General features: G+C 40.2%; 1 protein-coding gene and 1 pseudogene across 1 annotated transcript in view; one reads left to right on the plus strand and one right to left on the minus strand.

The window, feature by feature from the left end:
• CMYA5 (cardiomyopathy associated 5) overlaps nucleotides 1-15614 on the plus strand; it is a 146153-nt gene extending 130539 nt beyond the window's left edge. Inside the window, exons 10-13 of the mRNA XM_066273653.1 lie at nucleotides 6807-6940; nucleotides 8184-8283; nucleotides 10370-10543; nucleotides 14782-15614. Of these exons, the coding sequence (XP_066129750.1) occupies nucleotides 6807-6940; nucleotides 8184-8283; nucleotides 10370-10543; nucleotides 14782-15028 (655 nt within the window). The 3' untranslated portion in view covers nucleotides 15029-15614. The remainder of the gene's footprint in view (nucleotides 1-6806; nucleotides 6941-8183; nucleotides 8284-10369; nucleotides 10544-14781) is intronic.
• Nucleotides 1527-4064, minus strand: LOC136334039 (inositol polyphosphate multikinase-like; annotated as a pseudogene).
• Nucleotides 15615-21248: the final 5634 nt, after the last annotated feature.

The following is a 21248-nucleotide window of genomic DNA, read 5'->3' on the forward strand; positions in this document are numbered from 1 at the left end:
ACAGCATTGTCTACATCCTCTGTGTTGTACATTATATCTTTGTGATTTATTTATTTTAGAACTGGGAGTTCGTACCTCTTAATCTCCTTTCCTTTTTCATCCAGCACTTTCTACACCCGTCTCTGACAACGATTAATTTTTATATCTATGAGTCTGCTTCTGTTTTGATTGTTTTGCTTTATTTTATTTTTTTATATTCCACAAGTAAGTGAAATCATAAAGTGTTTGTCTTTCTGTCTGACTAATTTCACTTAGCATATATAATACCCTCTAGGTCCATCCATGTTGTTACAAATGACAAGAATTCATTATATTTATGGCTAAGTAATATTATATATATATCTCACATCTTCTTTATCTATTCATCTGTTGATGGACACACCTAGGTGGTTTCCATATCTTGGCTATTATAAATAATGCTGCAATGAATATAGAGGTGCATAAATCTTTTTGCATTACTGTTTTTGTTTTCTTTAGATAAATATCCAAAAGTGGAATTGCTGGTTCTATGGTAGTTGTATTTTTAATTTTTTGAGGAACCTCCCTACTATTTTCCATAATGGCTTGACCAGTTTATAATTCCAACATTGCATAAGAATTCCTTTTCTCCATATTCTTGCCAACACTTGTTATTTATTGACTTTTTGATAATAACTATTCTGACAGGTGTGAGGTGATAGCTCATTGTAGTTCTGATTTGCGTTTCTCTGATGATTGGTGATATTGAGCATCTTTCCATGTGTCTGTTGACCATCTGTATGTCCTCTTTGGAGAAGTTTCTATTCAGGTCCTCTGTCCATTTTTTAAGCAGATAGTTTGCTTTTTTTGATGTTGAGTTGTATGAGTTCTTAAAATATTTTGGATATTAATCCCTTATCAGATATATCATTTGTACTTCTTCCATTCAGTAGATTGGCTTTTCATTCTAGTGATGGTTTCCTTTAATGTGCAAAAATTTTTTAGTGTAATGTAGTCCCATTCTTTTATTTTATTTTTTGTTTTTGTTGCCTTTGTAGAGTTTGCTGCCTGTGTTTTTTTCTAGGAGTTTTATGGTTTTAGGTCTTATAAGTAAGTCTTTAATCCATTTTGAATTTATTTTGTATAAAGGTGTCCAGTTTTCCTAATACCATTTATTTAAAAGATTATCTTTTCCTCATTGTTGTTCTTGCCTCCATTGTTGTAGAGTAATTGAACATTTAAGTGTGGGTTTATTGCTGGGCTCTCTATTCTGTTTCACTGATCTATATGGCTGTTTTTGTGCCCATACCATATTCTTTTGTTTTGTTTTGCCACCACATTCCTTGCTTAACATTCCAAAGTTTCTTTATTTTTTTATAGTTGTCTTATGAACAAAAACTTAGTTCTTGTAAGATTATAAAAAAGTTAACCCTTCTACTAAAAGTATAAAGACAAATAAAATGTAGACTCACAATATAATTTTTTATATCACATTACAAGCACAGAGATAATGACAGCTGCTCTTCACAATGATTGCTCCACCCCTTAAAAAGACTGCAGCAAAGGATTCAATTGTCAAAAATACTCTACAGTACAGTAATTAAATGCTTCATCCCATAAACATATCCCTCATCTATTGTGTTTCTAGGGAAAACATGAGCAAAATCTATCGTTTCCACTTCTACTTCTGCAATCTCTTGGTAACCAGTGGGAAGATGGTAGAAAACATTTTCCACTTGGAAAAGTACATTTCCATTTAATTGTTTCTATGACAAGCTTTTCCACCCATTGTCTTGCTCTATATTTTCAATGAAATCTGACTGTGATGATTTTTTGGGTATATTTTTCTGTGATGAGCATACATCTTGGACGAGCTTTGTCTACTGAAGCCTCTATTTTTCCATTCATTGTGAAACTTAACACTCCAAAGTTTTTATTGTACTCCAGTATGTCTGTGTTTGAGAGTTGTCCTTTGGACAAAACTTTTCTGCCAAAGTTCTGTCATTTGATTTTGTAGTAGTTGGCTGAGATGAACCTGCAAAACAGTAATGAACTTGCAAAAAAGTTAAGCTGCTCTAGGTTTCAAACCACTGCACGATACTCCCAATGTTCTGAATACTGGCAGCAACAGCATCTTTTCTTTCTTTTTTTATTTATTTTTATTAAGTGAGAAGTGGGGAGGCAGAGAGACATACTCCCCCATGTGCCCCAACTGGGATTGACCCAGAAAGCCCCCTAAGAGGTGATGCTCTGCCAATCTGGGGCTGCTGCTCTGTTGCTCAGCAACTGAGCTGTTTTAGCACCTGAGGCAAGGACATGGAGCCATTCTCAGTGTCCAGGGCCAACTTGCTCCAGCTGAGCCATGGCTGGAGGAGAGGAAGAGAGAGATAGAGAGAAGGGAGAAGGGGAGGGGTGGAGAAGCAGATGGTTGCTTCTCCTGTGTGCCCTGACTGGTAATCAAACCTCAGACGTCCATACACTGGGCCCACACTCTATCCTCTGAGCCAATGGCCAGGGCCTATACAGGGCTTATTTAATTTATGGATCACCTCTTCAAGTTTTAGATATAAATCATTTGGTGTAGTAGGTGGTGACCAGATGTCATAATATTGTGGCAAATATTTTTTATAACTGGAAAAGAACACTGGCAGTATAATCATCAGCATAAACCATATTATAGAATTCTAGATCTCTTGGACCCCTTGGAGGTGGCTATCGCTGTTTCAAAACTGTGCCATTTGGATGTTGGAAAATACCTACTTTATCTTTTCTGTACATGTGCCTGGTCATCTGATACGAGAGAGCATGCAGCCATTGAGGAAGTGGAGCCTGCAGCCCACCAGTTTTGGGGTGCTTTTGGAGACATCCTTGCTCATGGTGGGGGTCCATATTTCTGGGGCACAAGTCATCTCTAGCCAGAGGGGAGATGGCGGCTCTATTACGGAGAACTGAAGTGGTAGCAGTAGAAAGGGTAGGAAATAAAATAGGGTGGAGAAAGAGGGCACAGGAAAACCTAGGGGTCGCTCAGGCTCAGCCCTTTCCTGGCCAGAGTTCCTGGCTGGGCATTGAGGCCCAGGGAGTGCCCCTATTGATGCCAGGGGGTACAGGGGTTGTCCTGTGCAAATCCCAGTGGAGTATGGTTCTTGCTACACTGCAAGCAGCAGCCCATCCACCAGCGTGGGCACAGCCCTAGAGAACAACCAACCTAGCCAAGGAGCAAGGGCATCCTGTGCCCCTTTCCATACTGTTTATGCTGTAGCTTTGTAGTATAGTTTGAAATCAGGGCGTGTGATACCTTCACTTTGTTCTTCTTTCTCAAGATTGCTTTGGCTATTTAGGGTCTTTGTGGTGCCACTATTTGAATAAGCTTTTTCTCTTATCCTTTTTTAGTTATTTGTATATGAAGGCTTTTGACTTCTTATGTTTCACACCTAGCCATCTTACAGAATTTTCTTATTATGTAAGAGGTCTCACCTTATTTTCTTGAGTTTTCTAGATAAAGTCATATCATCTGCAAATGGTATCAATTTTACCTCTTATCTTCCAGTTTTTTAAAATCTTTTATCTGTCTCTCTGACTTAATGGAAATGCTTTTAATATTTTCCCATTAAACATTAAGTCCCTAATTTTTTTACTTCATAAAGATTCTTTATAATGTCTATGTAAAATGATTCTTGCCCCATTGTTCATAGTTGGTTATGACAAAGTTTTGATTATTCCTTGCAAAAACTAAAGTGTGAAAGCGCTCAAGCTAGAAAGGTACTCATTATATTGGGCAGATATTAGCCTTCTAGTGGCTCCCACTCATTTGCCTTCTGGGGGGAAAAAACCCATAAGAGATCAGTCTCATCCACATAGTGGCACTTCAGACTTCCAAGGACACAGTTGGTCTTTAAATTGTTTCTCTCTGCTTTACAGAATTGGAGTTTAACAAATGGCCTTTGTCCTACCAATGGAGAGAGGAGCAGGTGGAGTGTCCTTTGAAGACCCACTGGGCTCAGAGCTCTGTGATTGTATTCTCCATCAGCTAATCTGTTGATGGGGTCAGGGTTTCTAGATGCTTCCTTGCCCTCGTATTCCTGGAAACTGCACATATAAAAAGCCATCCTTTCCCACTGCACTGTGACACATGTAGGGAGAATCCCATACTTATGACTCAAAGTGAGACCATTTGAGTCATATTTCTTACTACCTTTTGAATTTTATTATTGGCCCTAGACTTCTAACAGTCAGATCAGTCACATTAATAATAAGGCTATAAAATTCCTTCTTTCCTAAGCACCAGCAACTTGCCGTGGTTTCATTTGCTGCCTAATCACTTACCTTAGTTTGGATATTTGGTGAATTTGAATTCTACAAACTGCAAGTTCATTATAATTCATGTGGATTTGGTTGCAATTATGACAAGTTTTTGAAATTAACAAAATTCAAAATTTAACCTATGGGAGGATGCCACTCTTCAGTTTTCAAATTCCAAAATTTTTTGAAGTCTTCATTTGGCTAAAAAGCAAGGGCAGCTGACATGAAAACTTTTGTGACATTTAAGTGAGATTAAACAAAATAAATAGACATGGAAATGAACCATTTGTATCTAAGTTTTTTTGCTTTTTTCTTGGTTCTTGAGCATAGGATGGCAACTTATAAACAATAAGACATTACCACATCTTGTATTACTTTTATTTTCATGCCTGCTGCTTTTATTTCACAGACTCAGTCAGGGTATTGTGCGTGTTTGTCAAGTCTGCATGACCTGTTCAGGCACTGAAAGCAGGATCTGTTCCTATATTTGGCTTAATTATCTTGTAAACCTTTATTCTTTAAATGAGTGATAAGACACATAGCATGTAGTTGACTATATATATGGAATTTCCTCCCTGACAGACTTCATAAAACTTAAGAGCAAATACTTACCCCCCAAGCAGCATCCTTAGCATTTAACAACCTCATTGCTCATTGTTACAAAACGAGGTCAGTATGTTCTATCTAGTTTCTATAGATGAAATTTTCTCACTTATCCCTGCCACTTTCCCCTCTGGAAGAGATGGAGCCTGTGTGTATGGTAAGTGATCAATAAATATTTATTTAATGAGTGAGTCCTGAAATGCAGGTCAGAGTCCAGTGTGTTTATTGAGACAATAATTTTATTGCTTACTATAATTAATCTCTTCAGTCATCAATTAAGATAAGATAAGCAATATATCTACCCCAGAATAATATTCTAGATATTAGTTGGGGATTAAATTGTCAATTATGGGACTTATTTTTAATTAACTCACTGAAGCATTGTTGTGAACTGAGCGTTGTCTGTGGACGTGTGGCTCAATTGCATAGACCCATTCTCGGCACATCTAAAGATAGACTCTCGGGAGGTTCTGGTCAAGTGGTAGGTTCTGAAATAACAACCAGTGACATTTGAGGGTTTACACTGACCTTCTGCAGACACAGGCACTAACTAGCATATATATATGTAGACCGGGTGTTCCCCTCCCTCCCCCCTTCCTTCTGAAGAACATGCTGATATTTTTTGTGCTTTTAGAAATAGAGTGGGAGGAATTTGTTATTCTGTACAGATTTTATGCTTTTAAAAATTTCTAAATTTATTTATTTTCTGATTGATGATACCTTTTCTTTTTCCTGGTTCTTTATGTTATTTTCTGAGGTAGGTAGTGAAAAGTGAAATAAATCAACAGAAGTAGATATGACATGGAAAAAAAATCTGTCTGTAGATGAATAGTGGCCACTCTTTGATCCTAAAGCTTTTATGATACCTTCATTAATAACAAAACAAACAGAAAGAAATACAAAAACAAAGCAAAAAAGAGATTTAAAAAATCCTTCTGAATATGAACATAAAAGCTATTGTGTTGTTTTCATTGACTGTTGTCTAACACACCTCTCCCAGGAACAGGACCGTGGCTCTTTAGCACTTGGGTTAGGAATTCTTTCGTTAGTATTTCAAAACCTAACTTGTAGCTCTCTCCAAAGCCTCTCTAGATGGAAGGCAAAAGAAGAGTACTTGCGTGATTTATTTATTTATTTTACAAATATATATTTGTATAAATGCTCTGGGCCATGATATCGAACAGATTAGAGAGAACTGAAAAAAGATACAAAACTGTCCTGGTTCCCTGGCAACTTCACAGTTCCATCTTCAAATCCAGCAAGTCCCTATGTGTTTAAATGGTTGGGCTATTACAGTGCATTTGCCAAACCTATTGCCAAATAAAAACACCACTACCATCACTTTCTTTTACTATAAAAGGGAGATTTAGGAATAGAGTTTTGGGGATTTTACTTGGCAATTAGAATTCTCTTTTCTCGCCAAGATTAAGCATGCTTTAAAAGATAATTGTCTTCTTTGAAGATCTCAGTTTCTATAATTTTAGCATGTTAGCTAGGTACAAAATCATCACTTACCTTAAGTTTTCCACAATTTCAGATCTGTTAATGAGATAATTAGTGTCCTTTGTATTGAAGATTGTTTCAACATCATCTTAATCCAAATGTGCCCATGAACCAAAAATTGATGAAGAAAATAATAGATTCATTAATTGATGGTCTGTTTTCTGGATTAAAAAAAAAGTTTGTCTGATTTTATTCCAAAGAGCATTTAGAAAGCTATCTGTTGGACAAAAGTTGACAGAGGTAGAAATGATTTAATAAAGTAATCTTAGTGAACAATGATCATCTTGTAGAATCTTGCTTGCTAATGCCAGTGGTCATTAAAAGAGAAAAAACTAAGTTATTTGTTGTTAATAAAACATGTTCATTCACTATAAGGTTGAAATATGATGAGTTTTTTAGCAATGACATTACATTTAAAACTATTATTCTCCCTTTGTATTTAGATCTTTCTCTGGAATTAAAGGACTCCAGCTGAAGGTTAACCTCCAGCCTAATGATAATTACTTTTTCTATGTGAGAGCCATCAATACATTTGGAACAAGTGAACAAAGTGAAGCTGCCCTCATTTCCACCAGAGGTACTTTCTCCTTTGTACACAGAGAAATATTTCCAAGCATCCTCATTCTTTCCCTTCCACCACCCAGAGAAAACGTCCATGAAGGCAACTTCTTAAAGACACAAACCTGTTGCCAGGGCTAGGTTTTTGACATGAGGACCCAAGATTGGTTAGGGGTTAACATGTTTCTTTTATTTTTCTGGTTTAGAAGGTTACAACCTTGGCCACCCCTTTGCAATCTGTCAGGGTACTTTGAAAATACTGATGCCCAAGCTTGACCTCTGGAGATCCTGACCTATTTAATTTGAAGAGGGCTCTGATGTGTGTATTTAACCTCCCTAAGTGACTCTTATTTGCCTGACAATGTGATATAGCTATGATAATATGGCTATGATTTCAGTGTGTGTGGGAAGGGGATATTCTTATTTTATAACATTGTGAACTCTATGAACAAGCTTTCAGTCTTATTCCTTTGTTTAGTATTTGTGCCTACCACATTGTTTGTGCCAATTAATGTTTGTTGAACAAATGTATAACTCAGGGAGGTGATAAAACTGTTTAATGACATTTTGGAGAAAATACTCAGATGATACTAACAAAAATGTTTGGCTGTTCTCAATTATTGTGAAAAGAACTGAGGAACAGAAAGGCAAATAATTTTATTATTTTATCCTATGCCCAAAGATGGCACAAGATTGAGTGTGGCATGTGAAGTGAGTTGCTTAACCAGCAAAAACTTGTGCACGTGCCTCATTTGTGATGTAGTTAGGCACCAACTGATATTTATAAAGAGAAGACAGGAAGGGTGCCTTCCCAGAGATGATTTCCTACAATGCCACTACGGTGCCTGTACCTTCCACTGTTTGAACCACTCCTCTGGGTCACACCTGTGCATTTTCAGACTTTAATGTGCACATGAATCTCCTGAGAATCTTGTTAAAATACAGATTCTAATTCAGTAGGTCTGAGGTTGTTACTGGGATTCTGCATTTCTAACGCATTTCCAAGTGACATGGATGCTGCTGATGCCAGGAGCACAGCATGCCTAGCACACAAGTCCTAGGACAGGAGGCACACCAGCGGTGGTGAGCAGCCACTGGCATTCGTTCATGCCGTATGAAGTTTTTCACTGTGGACTTAAGAACACTGGGGTATACTGATATCAGAAGAAACGGAGACTAAGGTCTGAAGTATGGAACTTGGCCTAGGGACAGCACTCGACATTGTGGCAATGTTATAATCCTGTTCTTTTAAATTGCAATAGGAACGAGATTTCGCTTGTTGAGAGAAACAGCTCATCCTGCTCTGCAGATTTCCTCAGATGAGACAGTGATCAGCTTCGCTGAGAGAAGACGGCTGACAGAGTGAGTAGAAGAAAATACAAGATGTCCCTGCAGTAGAAAGTTCTGAGGGTGTGTCACTTTTCTGTGGCCTCACTGTGCACCCTTTTGGTTTAATGAGAATGCCTGGATGTGTGCTATCAGATACAAATGTGTGCATACGCATGCAGTTTGGTTGGGGTTCATTACTTGGGGGAAAATGAAAGAGATAGTTCATAACTTGGGGCAGGTATCAATATTTTTACTGGATATATAAGCACAGATGGTTTGTTTAAAACATAGGCTATTTTAAGGTATTATCTCTGACTTAATGGGACAAAAAAAAAAAGAATCTGGGTTAATTCTTCTATTATTTTCAATACCAAGACAAATTTTGCATCCATCTACTTGAAAAGCAATAGAGGAAAATGACATTTTGTTGAGTTTCTAACTCTGGCCACATATAGGACTTTCAGACTTTCTTGCTCACCCCTAACCCCCATAGCACTCACAAAAAGAAGCATCCAAGCGAGGAAGAGCCAAAAGCTGACGGCACCATGGAGAGACTTCTCTGCCATTTGCCTGCAATCTCTCATGGTTATTTTGATGGTCAAAATGGTCAAATGGAAGAAAATACATGAGAGGCTCTTGAAAACTGTGACCCACATGAAACACAGGCTGCTGCTGGCGCAGGCGTGGGCTACTGGCAAGCTCTCCCCACCAAGCACTGAGCTGACCAGCAGTGACTTGCATTGCTTTCCTATCAGGTTGCTACTCACCTGTCTCTGGCCCAGCTCAGGTGTTATCTGCTCCTGTAAATGGCTGAGCCTTCTTTGGGCCCTGGCAGCCTTTCACTGGATCTGTGAAAAGGTCAGAACTTGTGTGGAGCCGTTTCTGAGGCACTTGATCTTGAATAACGCTTGAGCGACAGCCCTATATTCTGCACCCTGGAAACCCCAGCATTCAACATGGGGCCCAGGACACTCGAGATGCTAAAGATACACAAATGAATGAATTCAGAAAAAAAAGTGTTTAAAAAATAGATTGAATAGATTGGTCTTTTCTGTCTTTTGGTGAATTTCTCAAAAAAGAAAAAACAACAATAAGATAGACTGGTTGGTGAGAGTTCATACGTAACAACTAATGGTAACTGTAATATATTTTATAGAATTTTATTTATTTGTTATAACCTAAAAATGATCTCATAGCTATGAGGCAGGCAGGCTTTGCTCTAGAGAGCAACCTGCCACCTCTCTGAAATGAGATTGGGTCAAGACATGAGGAAGGAAAACACATTCCCTTGCATTAATCATTTTCTCCTCTGTCGAAGGGGAGAGGGAGAGGTGCTGACTGAGTAGTAGCACTGCTTAAATTAAAAGTGCTTCCTTGCTGTCTCAGCCACTTTAAAGCAAAATTGAGCAATTCATACAAGCAAAATTACCCGTCAGCAGTTGAAATAGCTTTGGTTTATTTCCTTGTGACTCTTATAAAAACAGCAAAGGTGAAACAAAAAGAGACCTTTCAGCAACCTCTCAGGCGCACCTACTCAAGTCCCGAAAAGTGCTGACACAGCTTTTAGAAAGCACGTCCACCGCTCTGGTTATTTCCACACTCGGCTCCACTCTGGCCTTGCCAGCCATCTGCTGTTCAAGAGCAGTGCCTCACTGGTCTCTGTGCCTAGTTAGGTCAGCAGACACTGGAACTCATTGTTAAAAAACGTTTGGAGACTCTTTTTTTGTGAGTTCTGTAAAAAAACTGCAAGTCATGCTCTCTTGGAACTCCCCACCAGCCCCCCTTGTAGGTTCTCAATCTTTTTAAAATCAGAGATTGTGCCATTTCTTTTTTGTCTTGCATTAGTCTAGTTATTTTCTGGTTCCCAACTTCTTCAAGAGATGCAGTGTGCAGTAAATGCATGTTGTATGTGGCAGTGAAAATATGTCAAATGCATATTGAGAGTTTAGGGAATTCTGTGGCAATCAGATCAGTGTTGGGGGCACAATGAACAATGGATGTCTTTAGTCAAATTCCAGCAGTTCCCAAGATTAGAATCCTGCTTAGACTGTGTGTGAGTTTGTGGATGTTTATGTCTATGAGATAAAGCCTGGAAAATCCTGATTAATTTTGCCTACAGAATCCCATCAGTGTTGGGTGAGGAGCTGCCTGCCTGTGGCCAGCATTACTGGGAAACCACAGTCACAGACTGCCCAGCTTATCGACTCGGCATCTGCTCCAGCTCAGCTGTGCAGGCCGGTGCACTGGGCCAAGGGGAGACCTCATGGTACATGCACTGCTCTGAGCCACAGAGGTAAGCTGGAGCCCTCTGCCCCCCTTCATAAAAGTGTCATGAGTTGATGCTTAGGCAGAGAACTCTGAGGGCCTAATAAATGGCATTCTACTTCCTGCCCAAGTTCTGATCCAACTAAGAAAGAAAACAAGAGAGTAAAGTATATAGAGATTAAACTATTATTCTTATTACTGAGGAAGCCAGAGACTTTGGTTCATATCTGAGAGCAAGAGGGTTTAATATATATATAAAATCCTACTAATAGTTGGACACACCAACCCAGAGCCTTGGCCAGGCCATCTTCCCCACCCTGCAAGTCAAAGTTGGTCCCTAGAGAAGCAAAGAAGGATACATGTCTCCCTGGGAAGCTTATAACCAAAAGATAGGGAATAGAACAGGAATGTCAGAACATGCATGGCCAGTTTTTTCCTTCTAAACTCACCCTGGAGTTGAGGAGATGACACAGAGTAATGCTAAAAGGGCTCCCTTCATGGAGAAGGAATCAAAAGGAGTGAGTAAGAAGTGGACCCTAATGCCCTTCCCACATTGGTCTATAGCACGGGTTAGCAAACTGTAGCCCGCAGGGCAAATATGACCCACCACCTGTTTATAACAATAAAGTTCTATTGGAACATAGCCATGTTTATTTGTTTACGAATTGTCTATGGCAACTGTTGTGCTACAATGGCAGAGTTGACTAGTTGCAACAGAGATTGAATGGCCCCCAAAGCCTAAGATATTTACTATCTGGCTTTTTACAAAAGAGGTTTGCTAACCTCTGGTCTACATTATTAGTGTTGTTTAGTTGGTTGAAGTGAAAAAGCCATTAGCCTGTGTTCATCTCAGAGGGCTTAGATCTGAATATGCTCACAGGATGGTCTAATAAAGGAGCAATGAACTGGGAGCCAGAAACCTGATTTTAGTCCTGGTTCTATCCTCCTCTTGGCTACTTACCTGAAGTTGGTTAACCCTTTGAGCATATGCCTCATCTGTCTTGTCAAGGGACATTGATGTGTGGTGTGGTCTGCTACCTTTTGAGGTTATGAGGATCACATGAAATCAGATACAGGGAAGAGCTTTGAATTGTGGGCTATTTTTCAAATGTAATGCTTTAAAAAGAAAGCCTTTAGGGCCTGCAACTTCCATGAGAAAGGCCCAAAGGTTGGGATTTTGCACATCTCTCTCTGCACATTTCTCCCTGCATCCTTTTTGACAGTATGATTCTCTGACATGGTTCATAAGGATGCCATCTCCAAGAGCTATTTAAAGTCACATTTCATCAAGTCAGAGCAATTAGGATTAAGCACTGTGCAATGCTTAAAGGCCCAACCCCTGCATGAAGTTAAAAATTACTCAAACCTGGAGTTTATAATCAGATATTGAGCTGAAACTGGATATTGATTTTATGAAAAGGTCCTTAGACACTTGAACTCTTAAGAATACAAACCAAAGACGAGCCTCCATTAATGATTTCCAGATTCTAGAAAACAGAATTGTATGTTTTGTTCAACAGTTTCAACACCTTTGGTCTTTAGCTCCTTCAGGCCCAGGGTAGGTCCAGTCAATCCTGGGAGGAAGAGCGCACCCACCTGTGTGATCACAGCACAGAGAGCTCAGGGCTCACGTGCCTGCATTCCATGCTTCAGATAGAGCATCACTAGCCTTGAGGATGCTGAGAAAAGTGCTATGGCACTTTTGGTTCATATCTGAGAGCAAGTAGATATGTTTTCCACTTTCTCTGGCTTCATGATTTTAAACCAAGTAGTGTCACTCTTGATTCTTCTTGCATAGAGTCTAAGCTTTAAATAGTCACATCGGAAAGGAAAAAATGAAGAGAGTTTAAGGAAAAAGAATCTGTCCATTCCTAATTCTACCACCCTGGTCCGAGGCTCCTACACATCCCTGACTAGTTTCACCCACAGCCCCACACCTGCAGCCTCCTTCTAGTTCCCACCCACTCCGAGCTATTCTATGTCACAGTAGGCAGTTATTGCTAAAGTATCATTTTCATCATATCCCATTCTTTTCTGCTCAAAATCTACAAACATCTACAGTGGTATCAGAATTCAGGTGGGATCGCAGTGAAGAGGGGAAGTCAGAAAGAAGGTCACTAGGCAGAGCAATGAGCAACGACAAGGGTCGAAAGGGATGTGGGCTCAGTCTGGGCCAGTACTGAGATTCACGGGGATGCATCCAGCTCAGGGTGCGAGCCCTAGCAAGGCAGTTCTGGGGCCACACAAGTGCCTAGAGTCAGGCTTCTGGATGATCCTTGTTTGAACTGGAACCAACAGTCCCAAGGAGGAACAGGCGGTGGCTGGACAAGAAGTCAGGCCCCACGCAGACAGAATTGGTTTTAGGTCAGAGTTCAGGTTAGAGAAGAAGCCGAACAGGACAAAGAATATTCCAGGCCCTGTGGAACTGGTAGAGCCACATCTTCAAGGACTATCTTTACTTCCTTAGCCTCCATGGTGGGGAGGGACTGGCCAGGGCTGGGCCTGTGGGCACCAGCGGCCTTCCATGAAAGGTTGGAGATAATGTTTATTTGGACTAAGGACCTTCTAGACCAATGCTGTGTCATAGCACATTCTGCAAAAATAGAAAAATGGTATGGCTACTGAACACTTGAAATATGTTAGCAGGACTGAACAACAGGGTTCTGAATTTTATTTCATTTTGATTCATTTTAAGTGGCCACATGTAGCTTGTGGTTACTGTATTGAATAGGGAAAGTCTAGTTCCTGACTACTTATCCATGAAATGTCCTCAAAGTCATTCACATGTCCCCTCCAAACCCATCAGGCAAATGGGGATGTTTTCCACAACATAAGACTAATTCTGCCACCTCATCATTGCTTCTGCTGCTGCCACTGATTGGGTCTCCTCTTTCCTCTTTTCTGCCTATCTAGCCTGGCTATTCTTCTGGCTGAGCATGAGCCCATCTGCCCCCCCAAGCCTGCTATAAGAGCCCCAGCCCACACTGCTGGTCCCCATCATTGCCCCCTACAGCCTTTGTCTGCTCTACAGGTTCCCTTATCATCACAGAAGTCTTGTTTCTCTTCCCGTTCCCATGAATGTGCACCCTTTCACATGAGCTTCATCCTGCAATGAAGGTGACAATTTGCCATTCCCCCAGTATGTCCGCACTCAAGCTTTGGGACCTTTCAGAGCCATTGCAAGGTCTGAAATGTCCTTTGCCGTTTCTGCCATACCAGAGTCACTAACCCAGATTCTAAGGGCCCAGTCTGTCCTGCCCCATCCCTCAGACCTTCCATAGCCACAGAACTTTCCCTCGTCCCCCTTCCTCCTCTCCATCCCTCATTTCCTCCTGACCCTGCTCTTGGGGCCCACCTTCCATTGCTATGATTGGCTGCAAAACCTCCAGATTTAACTTCTTCTGTTCGACAATCCCTCCTTCCCAACCTGGCCTTTCCTCTCACAACCAAGACAGGTTTATTATATATGTTAACTAAACACTTCACCAATCTGTACCTTGAGCTGGAGTCTCAGCTTGGCCTGTGTTTAAGTCGTCATCAAGTTTTCCTTCCTGTTCAGTGGAGCACAGGTTCCTGGTGGTCAAGGACAATGCACTCTGGCCTTTCATATCCTTCAGGGGGCCTAGTAAAGTACTGGATACACAGAGATGCCCAAATGATTACTCGCTGAATTAAATTTGTTTCAAGTGAAAGGGTAAATCACAGGCAACCTCTTTAGCTGCAAGCCCGCAAAAACACTAAGATGAAAAAGAGAGTTGCTTTGGACTAAGGGGGCTTATACAAATGGTAAAACTGGGCAAAAATAATACAATAGTTCTTAAACTGTATAAAGGCCCTATGTAAGTTATTAGAAATCTTTAAACTGTAAAATTAATTCATTTTATGGAAGGCAAGCCAGCAGTACTTTTAAAAATACATGGCAGTCTCAAAGGAATTTTATTCAAAAGAATGACACACCATGAATGCGGAGTTAAAACGTGGGAGAGAATTAGAATGTTGATAAAAATCACAGAGGAGGCATACGTTATTCTGGGACGGCTTCCTAATGTAGAGGAGAAAAATTATTAAAAATGCCCATCTGTTGGAATGAGTCATGCATTTTAGCATCAGGAAGGACCTGGTTAAAGTACTTGGGACAACGTTGTTGCAACTAATTGTTGTGAATTGAAGTTAAAAAATGAAAATTGATTATTTCCAATTGATTTTCTTTATCACAGTCCTTCAAGATTTCTGCACCTTTTAATTTTCCATTCTGCTTCATTTCAGATACACATTTTTCTACAGTGGCATTGTGAGCGATGTCCATGTGACCGAGCACCCCACCAGAGTGGGCATTCTGCTGGACTGCCACCACCAGAGGCTTCTGTTCATCAATGCTGAAAGTGGACAGTTGATCTTCATCATTAGGCACAAGTTTAATGAGGGTGTTCACCCTGCCTTCGCCCTGGAGAAACCTGGAAAATGTACTTTGCACCTGGGGATAGAGCCCCCAGATTCTGCAAGACACAAGTGATCACTAGCTTTCAAAATCTGAAAGAGCAATAATTTGAATGTTGGGGGTCTGTTGTTCTTTCCCCTTGGGTGCTATACATTATTCAAAACATCTCCCACACATTCGCACTATTGATATCTACATGCACAGCAATGAGCACGTGAGCAAAGCCACCAAGAAAGCTTTGTCTTGCCCTGGCCGGTTGGCTCAGTGGTAGAGTGTCAGCCTGGCGTGCAGAAGTCCCGGGTTCGATTCCCAGCCAGGGCACACAGGAGAAGCACCCATCTGCTTCTCCACCCCTCCCCCTCTCCTTCCTCTCTGTCTCTCTCTTCCCCTCCCGCAGCCGAGGCTCCATTGGAGCAAAGATGTCCTGGGCGCTGGGGATGGCTCCTTGGCCTCTGCCCCAGGCGCTAGAGTGGCTCTGGTCACAGCAGAGCGACACCCTGGAGGGGCAGAGCATCGCCCCCTGGTGGGCAGAGCGTTGCCCCCTGGTGGGCGTGCCGAGTGAATCCCGGTCGGGTGCATGCGGGAGTTTGTCTGACTGTCTCTCCCCGTTTCCAGCTTCAGAAAAATACAAAAAAAAAAAAAAAAAAAAAAAAGAAAGAAAGCCTTGTCTTTCTGTGGCAGCATGTGAGTAAAGAGGAAGGGAAACACAAGCTCTGCCCTGTGGGTCACATATGTTTGAGTCCTTCCTGGCATTAAAAGGATTTGTTCCAGACTTGGGAACCAAAATAGAAAAATGGACATCCACCTGCTGTATCTATTGGTAAAAGGAACCCTCAGAGGACAGGTCTGAGTAAAGAAAGAAGATTGTGCCTGTAATACCTCTTCTCTGACAAGAAGCACAAGAAAAGTGTCACCTCATTTCACTGAAAGATGGTAAATCCTAATCACTAGAGAAAGTGTTTTAACCCTTCTAAGTTGATAATGAACTCTTTTACAATACTATATTGCTGTAGAACACGAGTTCCTTTTCCCTGAAATTAATTTTAAATGTAGAAGACTGCTGGATATTAGAAATTGCCATTTTGTAAAATAAATGGTTAGAGTCTGTAAAACAACACATGTTATGTGAACTTTATTATCTAACTTACCAGCCGGCCTCTCTGGACAGGGACGCACTTCAGGGTAAATAACACCCCATTGTAGTGGGTGGTGCTGTGACTCATTTTCACAGGATAAGTTTATACATGTATATTTTAAAGTAAACTCTTTTGGCTCAGAGTTAATTACTTACCAGAATCTGGGAATCTCCTTTTACTAAAAGAAAGTGCTAGGTCATTTTTAAATATTATATTGAAAACTTTCTCAAAATTTTCCTAAACTTTGTGTGCAAAGTTGATAAATCCAGAATGCATTTTTAGATGATTGCTCTTATTTTTTATAATATATGGATCATATTTATAGTTTTGAGCATGAATTCAGTAATTTGTTTTCCTGGATCAAGAAATAATATCTTAGCCCTGACCAAGTAGCTTAGTTGCTTAAAACATTGTCCAAGTATTCCAAGGTTGTAGGTTTGATCCCCTGTTAGGACATTTAAAAAAAGAGAAAAAGGCCTGACCAGGCAGTGGCGCAGAGGATGGAGCGTCAGACTGGGATGCCGAGGACCCAGGTTTGAGACCCCGAGGTCGCCAGCTTGAGTGCGGGCTCATTTGGTTTGAGCAAAGCTCACCAGCTTGGACCCAAGGTCTCTGGCTTAAGCAAGGGGTCACTCGGTCTGCTGAAGGCCCGTAGTCAAGGTACATATGAGAAAGCAATCAATGAACAACTAAGGTGTCTCAAAGCGCAACGAGAAACTAATGATTGATGCTTCTCATCTCTCCGTTCCTGTCTGTCTATCCCTCTCTTTGACTCTCTCTCTGTCTCTGTAAAAAAAAAAAAAAAAGAAAAAGAAAGAAAAAGAAAAGAAGAATATCTTACTATCTTACTGTGGGAATATATTTTATTGATTTTGAGAGAGAGAAAGAGAGACATTAATTTGTTATTTCTCTCATTCATGCATTCATTCATTGGTTTTCTTGTAAGTGCCCTGACTGGGGGGTCAAACCTGTAACCAGCTGAGCTATCCAGCTAGGACCTGGGAATATATTTTTAAATCTATTGTTTAATAGTTAGAAAATCCAAACTGGATCTGTAACTGTGTTAATGGAGCCCCTTCAAAGCCATCACTACAGTTCTCTGAAATTAGAGCAGCTGCTGGCAAGGTGGGTACTTAGGGGAGCAGAAGGAATAATTTGCTGCTTTGTCAAAAATGTTATCTTTATGTTATCTTTACTTTTTTCAAGCTTTAAAAATGTTATCAGGTTCTGAATAATCAGCAACCTACGGTCAGTATTGCTGGGTTTGGTAAAAAAGTGGTATAATTAAAAACAATAACGGTAATTTTAGAATTAGTCTCAGTTTGGGCTCTTCCAAAAGTAGAACACAAGATCTAGTTCTGATTGTTTGCATAGATGGGAAGCATACACAGGAAGTGGGGAAAGTGACAGAGGAAAGGGAAGAGCCGGCGAAGGACATGTTTCACCAGTGGGTATTATTGCTGTGAGCACCTGGGGCTTACTCATGCTGGGAGCACCTATGGGAACCAGAGGCTAGGATCTTAGTACTCCTGTCCAACAACTACTGGTTGAGTACTTCCCCCAAAGGCATTAAATTCCCATCTCCCACTTTCCAGGTTGTGTTCCTTGAAGGCTCCCATGGTCCCAAGAAAGCCCTCAAAGAAAATGAGAAATACAAATGCCCGAATCTTGATTCAGCCCTTGCTAGGTCATGACTTTGGGTAACTCAGATTCTTTATACCTTTTTCTCAGAATAACTGTAAACATCAGATTAAAAAGCATGTGAAATGGCACAGCATTTTGTAATTTCTGAAACTTCCTGACAAGGGATTCCAGAAATCCTCTAAAACCAACCCTTCACCACACCCCCAGTGAGTGGTGATTCTGTCTCTGACTTCATGGCAAGTGGATGGTGCCAAGATAGGACTCCGGGGTCAGGAGACCCATGTTTCAGCTACCCTTCTCTGTTGACTGAGATGAGGTCTCTTGGTTGGATCCTGGGAACTATTCTAGGACTGACAAGTACAGTAAAGTTAATACTATTTCCCCACATCCTCAAGAAATTCTTTCCTCCCAGGTCCTCCTCTGAATCCATGTTCTTTCTTCTTGTCATTTATCTTCATATAACACATACCCTCAGAGAGAGGAAAAGATGTCAGCAAATTTTGATCAAAATTGCTTTTCTGGAAATCTGTCAGTAGTGTTTATTAGTTTAGTAACTTGTATATAGCACATGCATTATCTATCTACTCTTCATCAGAAACTTGCACTGTAAAAAATGTTGCCATTTTGTAGATGAGGAAACCTATCTCAGAACAGTTAAAATAACTTGTTCACAGTCACAGCTGGCAGGTGGCAGAGCTTGGATTTACAGCTAGTGCTCCACTTACGACCACGATTGGTTCTGACAGACTGTTTGTAACATGATTTGGTCGGAAGTTGAGTAGGCTATATGTACAGTACTGTGAAATATGTTATAAAAATCTTTAAGTCATATTTTATTATAATTTGCTTTCATTATTGTTATATATCATAATTTTCTTTGTTCATTTTATGCCATTTGTATCATCTCTACACCATTTTGTTTCTTATTTTTACATTCATCAGGTTTAAGTAAAACACTGCATTACCAGTACACTGGTTTAATATTTGCAAAGACAATTTCCTCTTGGTAGACATTTTGGGAGGGGTTTGATGAAAAATATCCGAGACACAAAACACAAATTGCTGTACTGAGTCTGGGATAACATTGAAATGGTGCACGCGGAGATGGTAGTGCTGCCGGAAGCTGGTCCTCACTGACCTACGCCCAGCTGGGCAACGCTTGTGCTGCCAGATGTGGAGTAGTCGTGGTTAGCGATTGTGGTCGTAAAGTTGAATGGTAGTAAGTTGCATAGGTCATAAGTCGATCAATATTTGTAGCTCGAATCCTGAGCTAAGAGAATGAAATGATTATATTTTGTTTCATTTTGTTTCACAGATCATGTTTGCCACACACATGTAGTATGTAAAAATTACATGTGTGTGATACACATAGGTACTCTCTCACGCACACATACAGGTGCATGCATAGATTCATTCATATATAGTACATTTCCTTCCCTCCAGAGCTGACATCCTTTATGAGAATCTGTTTTATTTTTGATGCCATGGGATTCCCCTTGATTCTTTCTTCAGTAGCAATGACCTTAGTTAGGATTCAGAAGAGTTTATAATATTCTATTTATGGAGAAAAGAGTTTCATATGACAATACTTCAAAGAGATACATGGGAAAAATGAAAGAGTTTGCAGGGGAAAAGAAGAAAAACAAATGTGGATTAACACTGTGGTCTTTCTCTCTCTGTTAGCATACACACAGGGCAACCCTGCATAGATATGTTGTTCTTTGTCAAAGGTGGAAATATTTTTCTATTGGAGCAAACGAGAACCAAATTTTGGTTTTGGCAGTGGGTGTTGTGGGGCTCTCATAGTGAGCTGCTCACATAGGCACTTTCTAGCTATGCAACTAGCCCTAACCTTTTAAACTAGCCTCGCTGCCTCCCACAGGCATCACCAAAACCAGTACAAATCTTAAAACCAATGATTATCACTAAATGATACTCACAGACTAATAATCCTGCTTTGAAACAGCTGATGGATCCATGGCTACAGAATGTCACTTTAGTTAATAGACCCCATGGCATTGGGTAAGGATCAGTAGCTCTGTGGATACACATCTAGTCAATTAAGGCTTGTCAAAATGAACCCATGCTAGGCACTTAATGTCTTATAGTAAGAGCTGAGCATCTGTTGCCAATACCATCTCTGCCCTCCCTGATTTGGTGATTGTTAGTGAGTGATCCTGGGCACATCCTTGAACTGAATGACATTAGACCTGATTTCTTTTTTTTTTTTTTTTTTTCTTTTTTATAATTTTATTTTTTTAATGGGGTGACATCAATAAATCAGGATACATATATTCAAAGATAACAAGTCCAGGTTATCTTGTCGTTCAATTATGTTGCATACCCACCACCCAAAGTCAGATTATCCTCTGTCACCTTCTATCTTGTTTTCTTTGTGCTCCTCCCACCCCCTATCCCTCTCCCATTCCCCCCTCCCCCCCGTAACCACCACACTCTTATCAATGTCTCTTAGTTTCACTATTATGTCCCACCTACGTATGGAATAATACAGTTCCTGTTTTTTTCTGATTTACTTATTTCGCTTCGTATCATGTTATCAAGATCCCACCATTTTGCTGTAAATGTTCCGAAGTCATCATTTCTTATGGCTGAGTAGTATTCCATAGTGTATATGTGCCACATCTTCTTTATCCAGTCATCTATTGATGGGCTTTTTGGTTGTTTCCATGTCCTGGCCACTGTGAACAATGCTGCAATAAACATGGGGCTGCATGTGTCTTTATGTATCAATGTTTCTGAGTTTTGGGGATATATACCCAGTAGAGGGATTGCTGGGTCATAAGGTAGTTCTATTTTCAGTTTTTTGAGGAACCACCATACTTTCTTCCATAATGGTTGTACTACTTTACATTCCCACCAACAGTGTATGAGGGTTCCTTTTTCTCCACAGCCTCTCCAACATTTGCTATTACCTGACTTGCTAATAACAGCTAATCGAACAGGTGTGAGGTGGTATCTCATTGCCGTTTTGATTTGCATTTCTCTAATAGCTAAAGAAGATGAGCATCTTTTCATATATCTGTTGGCCATTTGTATTTCTTCCTGGGAGAAGTGTCTATTCATATCCTCTTCCCATTTTTTTATTGGATTGTTTGTTTGTTTGTTGTTGAGTTTTATGAGTTCTTTGTATATTTTGGATATTAGGCCCTTATCTGAGCTGTTGTTTGAAAATATCATTTCCCATTTAGTTGGCTTTCTGTTTATTTTGTTATCAGTTTCCCTTGCTGAGCAAAAACTTCTTAGTCTGATGTAGTCCCATTCATTAATTTTTGCCTTCACTTCTCTTGCCATTGGAGTCAAATTCATAAAATGCTCTTTAAAACCCAGGTCCATGAGTTGAGTACCTATGTCTTCTTCTATGTACTTAATTGTTTCAGGTCTTATGTTTAGATCTTTGATCCATTTTGAGTTAATTTTTGTACAGGGGGAGAGACTGTAGTCCAGTTTCATTCTTTTGCATGTGGCTTTCCAGTTTTCCCAGCACCATTTATTGA

This window comes from Saccopteryx bilineata, chromosome 4 (genome assembly GCF_036850765.1).
Source record: "Saccopteryx bilineata isolate mSacBil1 chromosome 4, mSacBil1_pri_phased_curated, whole genome shotgun sequence".
NCBI lineage: Eukaryota > Metazoa > Chordata > Mammalia > Chiroptera > Emballonuridae > Saccopteryx > Saccopteryx bilineata.